Raw genomic sequence first — 15,513 nt, 5'->3', positions numbered from 1 at the left:
ATTAGACTGTAAGATTATCAAGGAACACAAGTTCGACTGGAATTTGTCCAGAGAATGCAGGGCAGTCATGGAGATGCTGGGAGTGTGAGACTCTCAGAGAAGTTCCCAGTGTAATCCCATTTAGAACTTGGAGCCAGGCAGGAACTCTTCTGTTGTCCCAGGGCCCCTTGCCATTTCTAAAGTTACAGATCAATTTAAAATTTCCTCAAATTAGAATTTATTTGGTGATAGGGCCAAATAAATTTGTATGGAAGAAATAATGCCCTTACATGGTTCTCTTGGTCATTCACACGAGAACTTCAGTAGAAAAGTTTCTCACCTCAAAGTGGCAGTGAAAAATAATGAATATTACAATTGCTACATCCTTTACAGAGCTCAGACTGGAGCCAGAAGACCTGTTACAAAATACAGCCTTGCCCCCTGGAATCCCTGGGACCTGAAAGCTATATGATCCCCATATGCCTCACTTCCCATAACCCTAAAATGAGGATGAAAATAGAACTCAACTCACTAAGCTGTTGGGAGGATTAACTTAGTCAATAACATCAAACACACAGAAGAGTATATAGAAAAGAGAAATCACTCCGTAAGAGTTAGCTATTATTATCACTACCATTATTATTTCTATCACAAAGATCCTTTGAGACCCCCACGTTAAAGGAGAGGGAGGAAATAGAGGTGAGATAGCAGAATGCTTATTTTCTTAGTTTTTGGAGACAAACATAGGTTAAAATCCAGGCTCCATCAATTACTTGCTCTGTGGCTTTGGAGATGTTAAAAAATCTCTAAATTCCAGTTTTTCATCTGCTATGAGTATCTTCCTCATGGGGTCATTGTAAGAGTTCAATGAGATTTTACATGCAGCTAGCACAGTGTTTGGCATATAACAGTTGCCCAATAAATGTTAGATAAAATAACCATCATTATTCATCTACTGAGTCTTGTAGCTCAATGCTAACACACTCACCTAGTGCTCAGTAAATGCTTACAAATGCAACTTTGGTCTTTGAGTTTTAGAAGCTCTAAAAAGAGATCTAAGGATAAACATTAAAAATGATCATTGATGTGTCCATTCTCAAAATATTTAAGTAAAATATGTCAGGCATCATCTTCAGCTCCCAGCTGAGGGTACCTTGATGTCAGGTCATTCTGTCATGCAGCTGGTGGTTGGTGATCAAGATTAAAAGGAGATTGAAACTCTGAATCCCTGCAGTTCACTCTTCAGGGTTTTCCTTTTGTCAAATGTTTCTAAGGAAAAGTTCTTAAATCATTTGAGTCTCAAATACAGTGTCTACTGTGCACGACCAGGATTCACTGCACACTTGGATAGACTGATGGTGAATGCTATCTATTTTTCCAAGACTCATCAATTTTCTAAGAAATCTTAGACTACTAGGCTAATATGCTCAGCAAGAGATCACTCATTAGTGTGTCCAAATTAATTTTATGATAGCATGTTGTCACAAAATTATGAATGACTTCCTGATAACCAGATAAATGACAAATGAATGGAGTTAATTAAAAATATAAACCATTTCACACCCTTTTCATCTCTCAACAATTTTTACTGTGAGATGCTGAGTTTATGGAGAGGCAAGAGGTTCAAGGGATATCCTGAGGGTCTAAGAAACTTTCCTAACAACTAAACTGTCCACTTTCAGCTGTTACACAAACAGGTCATCCTCATCCTCTCTCAAAAGTTACTTAATGACATACCTGACAGACAAGAGGGCCACCTGGATCAAAAGTGAACATGACATCATTGGTAATTATTGATGTGTTCTTTAACTGGGGGGTGGTCTAAAAACCCAGCATTTATGCTCTATGGCTATCAGAGTTTCCTTTTATATTCAACATTCTTTAGAGCATGTGTGTGTATGGAAGGCAAGTAAGCCCTATTCCACAAGTCCAAGATTAAAAGTGAGTCATGAATGCCTAATAGTCAAGATATGGAAGCAACCTAAGTGCCCATCAGTAGATGAATGGATAAAGGAGATGTGGTGTGTGTATGTGTATATATACATATACACAATAGAATATTACTCAGCCATAAAAAAGAATGACAGCTTGCCATTTGTGACAACATGGATGGACCAACCTGGAGGGTATTATCCTAAGTGAAAAAACTCAGACAGAGAAAGACAAGTACCATATGATTTCACTTATATGTGGAATCTAAAAGAACAAAACAAATAAATAAAAGTAACAACACAGAAACAGACTCATGGATACAGAGGATAAACAGGTGGTTGCAAGTGGGGGAATGAGTGAAATAGGTGAGGGAGATTAAGATGTGCAAACTTCCAGTTACAAAATAAATGAGTTATAGGGGTAAAATGCACAGGGTGGGGAATATAATAAATAATAATGTATCTATGTATGGTGACAGATGGTAACTAGACTTACCATCTTAGTGGTGATCATTTTGTAATGTCCAAAAAATATCTAATCACTACCTTGTGCAACAGAAACTAACATAGTGTTGTACGTCAATCATATTTCAAAAAACAAACTCATAGAAAAAGAGATCAGATTTGTAGTTACCAGAGGCAGCGGGGCAAAGAGAAGGGGGAATTGGATGAAGGCAGCCAAAAGGTACAAACATCCAGTTATAAAATAAATAAGTACTAGGATGTAATGCTCAACATGACAAATATAATTAACAGTGCTGTATGTTATATGTGAAAGTTGTTAAGAGTAAATCTTAAGAGTTCTCATCACAAGAAAAAATATCTTGTCTTTTTCTTTTATTTTATATCAATATGATATGAGAGATGTTCATTAAATTTATTGTGGTCATTTCATGATGTACATAAGTCAAATCATTATGCTGTACACCTTAAACTCATACAGTGCTGTTTGTCAACTACATTTCAATGACACTGGAAGAAAAAAGTGAATCACGTCTCATACCAAATCTATACATAGTCATCATCTTTGATATCACTTCTATTTTTTTATGCAACATTCAGTAGAGAACCATGTGTAGATAATCTGTTGACTATTTTATGCTGACATGAAAGATGAAAATCTTCAGAGATACCATCTAACCTATGATATATTAGGTTTTTTTTTTCAGTTATTCCTATGTATCAAATATGAGTTCAAAAGGGTCTGCTCTTCAGTGCTGATTCTTAAAAAAAAGGTACTAATGTGTAACTCACATTTTCCACATCAGAATTTGTGGGAAAGGGAAAGTTTTCAGAAACAATGGTGTGATTTCAGATGCTTATTCCCAACTTTCAGGATTTATAGTGGAAAACCAAAAGGTTTCCATAAAGCTTGTATTTTAAAACAGGCTAATGCAGAGTCAAAACACACTTCAAATACACTCTATTCTATCACCAATTTTTAATAAAGTCACAAAATTAGAAGAAATCTACAGAAGCTTGAAAAAGAAAACTTACTAAGTTATAGAATCAGACAATACGGTCTAAGTCATAAAATATTGGTAAGCAAAGAAGGCAGCCTCTTGGTGAAGTTAAAGCATATTAAAGTCATCTTCATTACAAGCATGGCCCCAAATAACACTCCAGCTCTCCTTGGCAGGGAGGCAAAAGTTTTTCAAATAAGGAATGGAAATTTCTCTAAGCATAGAGCTAAGTTATATATCACAATATTGTACAATGTTGCTGTATAGCAACATTGCCATTCTGCTAAGAGTGATGCAACGGGTAAGTACCAAACTGCTAGTCTGGTAGGGCACCTGGCTTGCAAAAACACATTTATCTGTGTACTCTTTTAATTCTTTCACAGTAGGAATGTATGAATTTGAGGTTGAGGAGTGTTGCAAAAGACTGCCAAAGTATTTTAGGTCAAGCTGTAAATTTTCCCTGAAGTTCTCTGCCAAGATTAAGCTGAGGACTGAGAAGAGAATCCATCAAATGGTTCCAAGAGTATACTTTAATCTGTTATGGAAAAAATAAGTAAAAGTACATTTCCCTATCTCAGTCTGAGGCTTGCTTGATTCCACAGGCTCACCTCCACATGGCAGTCACACTGGGTGCAGCTGGGGCCTGGAACCCAGGGGACAGAGTTGGGATGTCAGGACACCATCAGTGCTTTGCAGAGGTTTCCCACGATCTCTTGGGAAGCATAAATCTTGTAGGTCTGTCTTTCCTGGTGGTGGTGACCTCTGGAAGTACAAAAGCTTCCTACTCACTGATGGGAGGGAGCATAAGAGCCCAAGTGAGGCTCAAGTCTTTGGAGCCAGCTGGGCTTGGGTCCATATCCTGACTCTCTGTGTTGCCTTGGGCATGTTACCTTAGTCTCTCTGTGGCTCATACTTCCTCATCTGTAAAACATTGATAATAACCATCTCCAGGGCTGTAGACTGTTGTGAAGGTTAGAGATAATGACAATAAACATACTCGACAGGTACCACGCAATGCTACCTATGGGGCATGAACTCTGGCAGCGTAAGAAAGCCATTGTGTAATTATGTTGTTAGGTTTCACTTAACACTTCTCATTGGAAACTATTCCTATAACAGAAATAGAATATGCAATGTCATGAAAGCTTCCTTGTACCCAAAACAGTCTCCTGTAGCTTATAAAAGGTTTGGTTTTGCTTTTTAATAAGTAAGTTACAGGATGCAACCTAATTACCACAGATTCAGCCCAATCTCCTACATCCTCTGCACATACAGTAGAAATAAAACTTCACACATTTTGAAGTCGACACTCAGGTACTATGGAACCACTCAGTGGAGGGCTCTTGGGTTACGCGGGTCAAAGAAATCTGTATGTTCTTGAGATTCCTGAATTGTTAAAGTGGAAACTGGGTCCAGGGCAGAGCTCGTGAGGATGGTCCTCTCTCTCCTGAGCCTTCTTTCTTTACTGCTCCTCTCCTTCCACTCTGTTAACAAGCTCAAGTCTCCCCTTCCCAAAGAAGAAAGCAAAACAAAACAGAACCAAAAAAATCTTTCATCTCAAGTTTCTTGGGAGGTATGGTGGAACTTCTCTGAGAAAGAGAGAAGATCTAAACTCCTTTGCTGAGAAATCTGCTGCTACATGTCCCCTTCATTCTTCCACCAGAGCCCTCAGGGTCCGTCCTCTTCATTCCACTGAACTGCACTCATTCGCGCATCAGTCATTTCCGACGAACAAGTCATACTGAGCTCACCTCCCTGCTGCATCGGATCCTGTCGATCACCCACTCCTTTTGAAACTCTAACTCCTTTGGCTTCTGTGGCCCTTGCACTTTTCTAACTCTCCTCCTATATGCCTAGTTCTTCCTGTTTCATTTATTCCACTCTTCCCTTCGTATGCCTAATCCCTAAACCTGAATTTAAGGCTCCACCCTCTGCTTCTTGCTGTTACCACTTTCTAAGTTCTCTTTGGGTGATCTTATCTCTGCTCCAGATCTCAACCACTATCTCTCTGCTGAAGATTCCCACAGCCATAGTCCTACCCAGACTGTACCTGGCTTTCAGATTCTTGTGTCAAAGTCCTGCTGGCCGCCTCCACCTAGATGTTTCCCAGGTAACTCAGAACTGAACACACCTTCTTCTACCCTAATATAACATTCCTCTTGAAATTCTCTCAAATCCTGATACTAGCAAACAAACAGCTGCCCAAACTAGAAATCTGGGGGTCACTCTCCCCCTGACTCATTACTCTCACCCAATCAATAATCAAATCCTGCCAATTTAGTCCCCTTCCTGGTATTTACTTACTCTCTCCCTTTTGCCCCCACTCCCCTTGTCCTATTTCAAGCCCTCATTGTTTCTCAGTGGGACCACTGGATGGATAGTTCCCTAATTACCCTCCCCACTGCCCACCTTATCTCCCTCAAATCTACCCTCTTCACAGCAACTGGACTGGAGAGCAGGCCACATCACTACTCATTGTCCACAGGATAATGAACAGGCAGGTCCAGAAGTGCAGTAACAAATGTCCATTGGCAAAGTCACACAAATGGGTCCTCCAGTAGGACCTTGCCTACACATTGTATCTCTCTATTCTTGCCCAAATAGAGCTTTCTAGACTTCCTGCTGATTCTGAGAGCTAACTGATACTCTTCCAATAAACTTCTGTTTAATTTAAACAGCCTACGTATGCAGTTTGCAATGAAGATCCTTGGCTAGTATACAATTTGTTTTCTTCTCTACCATAATTACAGGTTTGTCTTTCTTCTCATTGGTCTACAGTAACCACAAAGAACAGGGACCGTGACGGTATGTGTATTCCACATACTCTATATCCTCCAACAACTAATATAGTGCCTGATGGGTAGTAGGCACTCAAATGCTTGTTCATAGAATGAATATTTTTTAGAAGCTTTTTCTGTAAAACGTATGATTCATTCATGATACTATGAAATTATGGCATGATACCACTTGTTTTGTTCTACCATTTCATTCTTAACCTCAGAATTCCCCAAAGCACAAATAAATATCTCACAAAGTAGAAAAAGCAAATATTTTAGCAGATCTCACTGAATCACAAACCTAACCTCTTGATTTCCCTGTTAAGTTACATCACTATGCAACTAGGAGCAAATATCCCCGCCTGCGTTGAGGCATCAGGGTGGGTACTACTGATGTCTGACACTGGAGTTCCTTAGAAACAACAGCTCTCAATAGCTAGTTCACAGTCTGATCATCTTTTGCCAAAAGTACTTTGTAGACCAATCAGTGTCACTCTCAAGGTTGCACTGTGATTGTTTGTGATGGCAGAGGATTAAGGGACTCAGGCAGCCCTGATGGGTAAATAATCCAAGGGCTATTTGTCCATTGGTATGTCAGGGATGAAACAGACCACGTTACTGTGGAGGCAAGCTGAATACTACTTCACTGTTCTATTTGGAAATTACAACATAAGCCTCCAAAACCTTTGAAGTCCTATGGTAGGGAGGATTACTAAACACAATCTCTTTTACTACTGGGAATGTCAAGAGTTTTCTTTTCTTTTCTTTTCTTTTCTTTTCTTTTCTTTTCTTCCCCTTCCCTTTCCCTTTCCCTTCCCTTCCCTTCCCTTCCCATTCTCCTTTCCTTCCTTCCTTCCTTCCTTCCTTCCTTCCTTCCTTCCTTCCTTCCTTCCTTTCTTTCTTTCTTTCTTTCTTTCTTTCTTTCTTTCTTTCTTTCTTTCTTTCTTTCTTTCTTTCTTTTTCTCTTTCTTTTTCTTTCTTTCAGATCAATCTCAATAAGGACTTTAGAGATTGATTAAATTCAGAGTGTTTGTTGATACCACACATTGTTTGTCAGGCATTGTGGGAAGCATGTGATCCTTGTTCTCAAAGATGTAACACCCTGATGAGGTGAAGGGGTGGGACTCTGATAAGGAGAAGAAAATTTAAGAAGATTTACCGCGTGGAAAGTGAAGAGAGTCATGGGAAGAAAGAACAAGGGCGGAAAGGAGAGGTTCACTTGGGAAACTCAGGGAACGTTTCAAAAAAGAGCTGTACATTAAAGCACAGATAGATTTAAACAGGCCAGAATGGGACAAGGGAATAAAACAATCAGAATAATATAGATGTAGAGAACAGCACAAATAGAGCAAGGATGCAAAAAAGTAAAGAGCACTTGAGTGAACAGCATGTTAGGGATATATGGGGGAGAGAAGAGGAGAAATTAATTGGGGACAAATTACAAAGGACCTTGAGTGCCAAGCTAGGCAGTTTGTATCCTGTTGGCAACTGATAATCATTAAAGGGTCCTTAATAAGAAGACATTTCTTCTTTCTTGCATCTGGCTGGGGAGCTGGGAGGAGGGAGTTGGCTGTCCTTTTTATCACTGTCCCCGACCCTGGCCACATATTGGAATCACCTTGAGGGTTTGTTCATTTGCTAGTGTCTGTTTGTTAACAACACCAAGTCTGGCCCCATGTCTGGCCAAGTAAATCAGAATCTCTTGGGGTAGGGCCTGGACATGACTATTTTTAAAAACATTTTTAGGTGACTTTAATGTCTAGTCAGGGCTGAGAAACCACTGACCTAATGCATAAGTGTGAGAATTTCTCTGTAAATTCTGTTTTTGTCAGGAATAGTTGTTGATATTAGGTATGACATGTTGCTTTGCTTAGTCAGGTGTGGCCCAATGGATATGAGAGAAATGTCGATATACTGTGAAAGTTCCTAGCTTTAAATAAATTCCTCACTTATCAGCAGCAACATGTTCTCCTGTGTTAAGTCCTACCGCCTTCCTGCAGGTATTTCATATACATACTACATATATATGAAATTAAGCATATAATTAAATATTCCAAGAGCTTAGATCTGAATGCATGAATACATTTATACTATTGAGTCGATTAAGACAAGCATAAGAGAAACTGAGGGAGAGTGAGTGGTGGGATAATTGGCGGATGTGAAAGTCAGGGCTGACCAGCCAAGACACCCAAGACATGTTTAACTATCTGCTGGCCTTATATATCAAGATGCCCATCATTTCTATTAATATAAATGGGTTTCACTCAAATTCTTAAAAATCAAATATTATTTAATAAGAGACAGAAGTAGGACTACTGCTGGGGTGACCTACCAAAGAGGTTCTGCAATTTTAAGAACCAGGATTTTTTATGAATACCATATCCCAAGATGCAAGTCATAAAACAAGATGTCTGCATGCTAAGAGATTTGAAAACGGCAAGGGAAGTAGAAAGTCCTATGACAAGAAATTACATTTTCCACCCAGCATATTGTGACCACAGCCGACTTCTGCAATTTAGAGAAGGAAAACATCCCCAAAATCCCCGAGTGCCTTCCTGGGGATCTGTCCAGGAGCTGGGTAGCAACTTCCCATTCAGCAACTGCAGTTTGAGTAGGGAGGGACCCAGACTGGGTGTTGGTCTTGATAGGAAGGAGGTTGGCCAGACAGAGCCTACCTCCAGAGAAGTTAGTCAAGGCAGATATCATCAGTCCAGGTAGGTTAAGTTCCAAGTGGAGGGTCCTGTAAGAGAACCCAAGAACTCAGACTGATTAACAGGGAGGCCAAGGGTTAGGGATCTGCCCAAGAGCTTAGGAGGCAAGAGATCAGAGGTCTCACCAGCACCACCAAACATGGAGCCTGACTGATGATGAGGCCTTAGCTTGTGGGACAGAAAAGTAGGGAAGAACAGGCTAGGGCAGGGAGCAAAGCATTTCTGACAAAACCCAAAAATTTATAGAGAAAAAAGCCTAAGTCATAGGGAGGGGCTACAAACCAAGTGTGAAATTTGGTCTTATCACTTTATGTCCACACTTCAGTAAGCCACACAAAAGTGAGATGGTCCAAGAGGCTAACTGATGTTGAAAATAGAGCCAAACAATAAAAAAAGGAAAGCTCTTCCTTTGGTTAGAATAAAGAACAAATGGCAAAGCTATAATGAAAAGAAAAAATGCTCTCCTGAACAATCCAGAAGCTGTGTCGGAAAGCTGCCTGGATTGAAGAAATAATGTTTGATAAAATACAAAACTAGTAATAGTAAGAGTAATAATAATAATAGGTTACATGTATAAAGTTCTCACTATGTGTTAAATGTAATAAAGTATTTAATCTTCACAACAATCTTACGAGATAGGCGCTTTTATTATCTCCATTTTACAGTCAGGTAAACTGAGACACAGAGGGGTTCAATAACTTGCCCAAGGCCACACAGCACAAACGGGTTCCAGAGTTCATATTACCTTCTAGGTTTATATTGTCTTTCATGCTAAGAAACTACCTTTGATGAGGCAGAATGAATGGGGGCATACACGAAAATGCACATGGATTTTTAATTATCCAGTATTGAATTTACTCCTTCACCAAACTCATTCATTCAACAAATATTTATTGAGCATCTACTACATGCCAGGCCCTCTTCTATATGCTGAGGAGCACAGGCAAGTGGGACTCCTACACACCTGAAAGAGTGAATAAATGCATGGTCTGGCATAAAATGTAGTGTTTTGTGGGTTTGGTAGGCCCAAAGCATTGTACCTTTAGAACCCTTTGGAATTTTCCACATATATGAAATATAATTGAGCGTCTGATGAAGAGTCTAATTAACATACCAAAGCTTCAAAGTCCAGGAGCTGCCGGAGACAGGCTGTTAGGAGAGGGGCAGCAACACTAGAGGAAAGAACAGGTGAGGAGGAGCCGAGGAAACGAGCCCTACCCGAGGGCTGCCACTGACTTGGTCGGTGACCCTGACTGGGAGCCTGTCTGAGCCCCAGTGTGCTCCTCCATAAAGCTCCTTCTAAAGCTTAAGTCCCAGCTCTAGGACCCAGGATCCCAGGCAGGGCCAGGGCAGAGCCAGTGCCATGCTCAGACACAGCTCACGAAAGACAGGTTCAAGCTGACAGCAGTAGCAGCTGGGCAGGCTGGGGAATGTCATGTGATGCTGCAGGAGAACTTGGCCAATTCCAGGGGTGGACTGTTTCTCCAAGAGGCATCCGAGGAGCACCCCAAACTCGTGCTGCTCTCAGCCTCAACACAACGCGGGGCTGTGTTTCTGTACAGAGAACGTCAAGGGACCAACAAGCAGGTTCAAGCAGGTCTGTAGGGTGGGAATTGCCTCATGAACTCCTGAAGTCAGGTCGGGATGCTGAGTCGTTCCCCCAGAGTCAGGAGAAGAACAGTAATCCACGGAAAGGGTGGACTGGTCCTCCTTTCCCAGGAAGGCCCCTTGGAGTCCTAGCCAGACTTTTGGCTCTAGCTGGGCCTCGAGAAATTTCAGGCAGAATTTACCACTATTAATAACTGGCACATGACTGAGTGCAGAACTGAAACTCAGCTGGCCAAGTGACCAAAAGTGTCCTTAAGAGAGAAAGAAAGGATCTGGATGAAGAAAGAGGGTGTCAGGAAGAGACACGCATGTATGCACATTGAGATTTTGGCCCAGTCTACCCACCCCTACCCACCCCCGTCCCCTCACACCTCTTTATGCCAAACTTCTAGCCAGCCATCCTCCTCAGATACCATCGCTTGCTCCAAGGTAAAAATACCATCCAAACTCTTCCTGTTTTAGGCAATTCCTCAAACCCTGATCCCTTACTGTTGTAGAAACAACACCTTCCCTACAAGTGCTTTGGATTTACTTTGTTATCACCTCTTAACCTGACACACTTCCACCTTTACCTTCCTCTCGGGGGTGGCTTAGTGTTCCAAACTTCTAATTAAGGAGCAGTCCCTGGATTTGGATTTTACCCCCTCCCTCCCTCAGTTCCTCCAATGGCTTCCTCACAGAGCTAGGTTAAAGATGCTAAGCCAAGGCATCCAAAATTTACAGTGAAGTCAAAATCCATCCAAAGACTAATCTGAATGGTGACTATTCTGATTCAAGGCCAACTTTCTAGTCTCTAAGAATCTTCAGCCGAAGGTCTTCTGCCCCCACAGCTGGCATTGGGAAAATGGAACCAACAATCTCAACTTCAGCTGAGGACCATTGTTCCAATATGCCCCTGAACTGTGAATGAATAAAGATTTTTTAGATGGTAAGTGAATGAGTAAAGAAGATTTTTATAGGATTAAATAGATCCCTTCTTTCTTGGATTTAATTCAAACCTAAAAGTTAGAAGTATGTTCAAAGTTTGATTCTGATGTAATCCACTTGCCTTGACCAGTCAGAGAAAATGAAAATATTCTATCAAAAAAAATGGAGGAAAATCAAGAAAATGAGGCCATGTTGGCAAAACTGGAAAGTGAACAAGGCTAGGCTGCAGCAACTGGTCACCTGCTCAGGTGCTACCCTCCGTCCCTGGGGTGCCCTCCGTGTGGGACACAATCCAAGTCAACACATGACCTTATCAAAACTCATCCACTCTATGCCCAGTGGAGATCAAACATATTTCAAAATGGCCATGAACTAGGGACACTGGAATTGTAACTGGAGAGGTTTAGAGACCTAATACTCTAAATAAACCAAAAGGGTGGACCTCAAATACAATATTGGGCAGCTGGAAGATATTTTGAGACAACTACTCCCGATTTGAATCTCCTGTAATGAGATTCTAATTGGTTTGTTTCCCCATTTGACTCAATTCGCCAGGCTTTAGCATTGATCTCTCCACTGTAAATTAACCTACTGACCAAGGGCACCAAGAACATGCCATTTGTGTTCCAAATACTTGTGGGCAAAAGTTTCTGAAACTTACAACTTTCTATGTCACCATACAACATGCAGGGAGGTGGATGAAACCAGTTTCAAAGGGTTTTGCAGCCAGATGAAGTAAATTCGCAGAGAGGCTTGTGAACAGCTTGCCAAATTTCAGCCTGGGACAATTTTATTATCTTTAATTTACCAACCTAGGAACAGGTTTATAATGGAAATTCTTAGTGATGGCTTCTCAGCAGACAACTGCAGCAGCTGGCACACACCTACTTCACCGCGCCTCTGGAGTGGACGTTAAGTCCAAGTTCTGGACTCTGAAAAATGCGTAACGACAAAGCCTAACCAGCCTGCTCCTCTGGGAATGCTCGAAGGAGAATGAATTAACTTCCCCCAGCCAAGCGGGTAGTCCCAGCCCAGTGCCAGAAAGCAGTGGCTGTTAGAAGCTAGAAAGAAAGTAAAAAGGAAAGCAACAGTGCCTTCATTATGCTGTAAACCACAATCACCTTTCCCGATATGCATCTTCCTGTTTTCCTGAAGGGGCACTGTTTAACTGCCACTGGTGCAGAGCTGCCAACTCAGCAGAGAGCACTTCCTGTGGGTCTGGGCGGCGGCCGAGTTCAGCAGGCTCTGGCCTGTCCACTGACCCAGGAGCAGGCTGCCAGGGGCCCACCATTCTGACAGAGGAGCTCAGGACTCAGGCTCCTGGGTTAAGGGATGATGTTGATTTTCTTTTCTTGGGCCAGACTAGGGTGAGGCAAGAGAGGTGTCTGGGGCACAAGATTTAAAGAGGTTTTCACTCTCAGGGTCATGCAAGAGTCTCTTTCACCCCAGTCCCAGCCCTGCACAGGACCACAATCAGAGGTAGGGGCGTGCGCACGCGCGTGCGCGCGCGTGTCTGTAAAACATCAGCGGTTCTCAATGTGTGATCTCCAGACCAGCAGCAGCATCACCCAGGAACTTTTTAGAAATGCAAATTCTCAGGCCCCAATCCAGATCCACAGACTCTAAAATTCAGATGTGGGGCCCAGAGTGAATTAACATACCCACCAGGTAATTTCGATGCAGCTAAAGTTTGAGAAGCACTTTGCCAGAGTACAATGCTCTCCAAAGCTAGTCATGTAGCCCAGGTCAGGCCATTGCTCAAAATTCTTCACACATAACCAGAACAGGAAAAGGGATGGGGTGGTGAGATGCAAGAGACTTCCCTAAAGCAATCAGCAAGGTAGGAATCTCTCAAATAATAAATCAGGAATTGATTTTTTCACAGCTACCCCTGAGAACATTGTAGTAAAGACTGGAGATTTGTCAGCAATAAATAAAGATGACGACTGAGTAGTTCCCTCCTGTTTCTGCCCCGAACTAGTCAGCTCAGAGCTGACCACTGACTGATACTATGGAACATGGGCCAGCTATTTGAATATTCTAAGTCTGAGATTCCCTCCTCTGTAAAATGGGGCGAACATCACCTCCCCGCTGATGTCAAAGAAGCTAATGTATGCAAAGCCTCAAACAGAAGGCCAAGGCAAAAAAGTTGTGACAGCAGTTCATACATCCTGAGCAGAGGTTCTGGGCTCCCACCTTCTCCAGGGAGCTTAGATAATCTGGGGGCCTGAGGACAACTGAGAGGGAGGAGGTTAGCTGATCTCTGATGCTGTAGTGTTTTAGAAAGGAGGCTATTTCCCAGACCCAGTGGCCTGGGGTATCAGGCTTCTAAACGGGGTGGCAGAAGTGAGAGATAAAGGAAAGGAGTTTCCAGTGACTGCTGTTGGACACTAGAGGACTATTTATGTTTCACTAAATAAATGAAGGCAAGAAGCTATATCTGAAGACCCCACATTTAAACTTTGTCACTAAAACCCAAACGATATGAGTGGTGAGACAACACCAACGCCAGTCAGCTGAGTGACCTCAGGCACACGGCCATAGACTTGGTTTCCTCTTTTGCCAAGTGCTGGATTATAAATACAACAATAACATGAGGATGAAGTCATGCAACAAAATGCTGTCAAGCACAACATAAATGCTAGGTTTAGCATGGAGGTTCCGTCACAGAATTAGAGCATTGTTTCTGCAGAGCTGGAAGAGAACTAGCCCAGCACAACTTTCCCAGCTCACAAAGGTGTCTACGGAGGACCAGAGAGGCTGTTGCCCTGCAGGGGGCACACAGCTGGCAGGTGACATCAGGTGTGCCCCCTTTCTTCCTTAGGGAGTGCTGGCGAAGAAAGGGGGAAAACCTCAGAGCTTCTACCCACAGGCCAGGTAAACAAAGGCCACCACCCCACCTTCGCCCCGTCTCTTCCTTGGCCATCCAGGCAGCACAGCTGAGGGTTGGAAGGATGATCCATGACTCACATTTTTCCCCCCGGAAGTACTCAACTCCAATATAATAACATTACTCACGTGAAAAACTCGATCAGCAAAAAGGAAAGTTTACCTCGGGCCCCTGTGCACTGACCCCCTTACCTTCCTCGTTTAAAATCCATGGCAGGAACTCGAACACCGAGTCAAAGCCGCAGGTGCTCTCTTCAAAGGCGCAGGACCCTGCGGACAGGTCCAGGGCACCAGCAAGCTGCAGGGCTGCGGGCACAATGCGGGTTTCAATTCGGGCTCAGGCTCGGGAGCTCCTGCACCAACTCGGGGCACCCCAGGGCACTACCTGGTGAAAGTAGGGGAAGGCGTACAGGAGGGGGCGGGAGAGGGATGCAGTATTGCCGCCCCCGCTCAGGGCGCTTCCACTGCACAATCCGCGAGCACTCGCTGGGCTCAGGGACAGAGGTTAACGGCTGTGGAGACGGATCCATATGCGTCCTGGGCTGGCGCAGCCCAGGACCGCGAGCCCGGCCACCAGTGTTGCAGGATTGGGAGCGGGTCATGAGAGCGCCTCCCGGGCGTTCCCCCTCCCGGGTCCAGGCCTTACCTTGCACTGCCAGGAGGATGCCCCTGAACAGCATGGTCAGCGAGGAGGGCTGGACCCGGGTGCGAGCCGCCAGCCGTTGGGACCGGCTGCTCCCGGTGGAAGGAGCCTGGGAAGCAGGGGCGCCGGGAACCGGGGGAGGGAGAAGTCAGAGGCAAAGCGTGCACTCGGAGCTGCCCAACTTTGCAAAGCGGCCCCGGGAGCCGAGCGGAAAGCTAAAGGTGCCTTAACAGTGAGCGCTGCTCGTTCTGCTGCAGCCGCGAGGCAGATCCCAAGTAAAGCCGGCCAGCCGCACAGCTGGTGCTGGGCGAGGATGGGGCCGGGCGGGGAGGAGACAACTGCACACTTTTGAAAAGCCAGCCACGACTGGCTGGGAGAGGAGAGGTCGAGATGCAGTGCCACGGCTCGGCTCGGCTCGGAATTTTAAAAGCTTGGGACCGGACCCCTGGCAGACACTGCAGACGGCAGGTCTCCCGGGGGCCCCTATGCTGGGTTGGGACTTGGAGGCGCCCCGCCCCTCTCTTCCGTGGTGGGAATCAGCTTTTTTTTCTGGGGACAGCCTCCCCGAATGCCAGTCCTTAGGGC

General features: G+C 43.7%; 1 protein-coding gene across 2 annotated transcripts in view; it reads right to left on the bottom strand.

The window, feature by feature from the left end:
• The window catches only part of MAMDC2 (MAM domain containing 2), a 139,574-nt gene extending 124,291 nt beyond the window's left edge, over positions 1-15,283 (bottom strand). The window contains exons 1-2 of one of the 2 annotated variants that reach the window (XR_838719.3): positions 14,932-15,283; positions 14,478-14,591 (exon numbers count right to left, since the gene is read on the bottom strand). Coding sequence is in view for 1 of the 2 variants with exons in the window: in XM_010999853.3 (XP_010998155.1) it covers positions 14,478-14,591; positions 14,932-14,965 (148 nt within the window). In the remaining variant the exon portion in view is untranslated. The remainder of the gene's footprint in view (positions 1-14,477; positions 14,592-14,931) is intronic. The other variant, XM_010999853.3, reaches the window with a different exon arrangement.
• Positions 15,284-15,513: the final 230 nt, after the last annotated feature.

Source organism: Camelus dromedarius, chromosome 10 (genome assembly GCF_036321535.1).
Source record: "Camelus dromedarius isolate mCamDro1 chromosome 10, mCamDro1.pat, whole genome shotgun sequence".
Taxonomy (NCBI): Eukaryota; Metazoa; Chordata; class Mammalia; order Artiodactyla; family Camelidae; genus Camelus; species Camelus dromedarius.
This window is presented reverse-complemented; position numbering and strand designations above follow the sequence as displayed.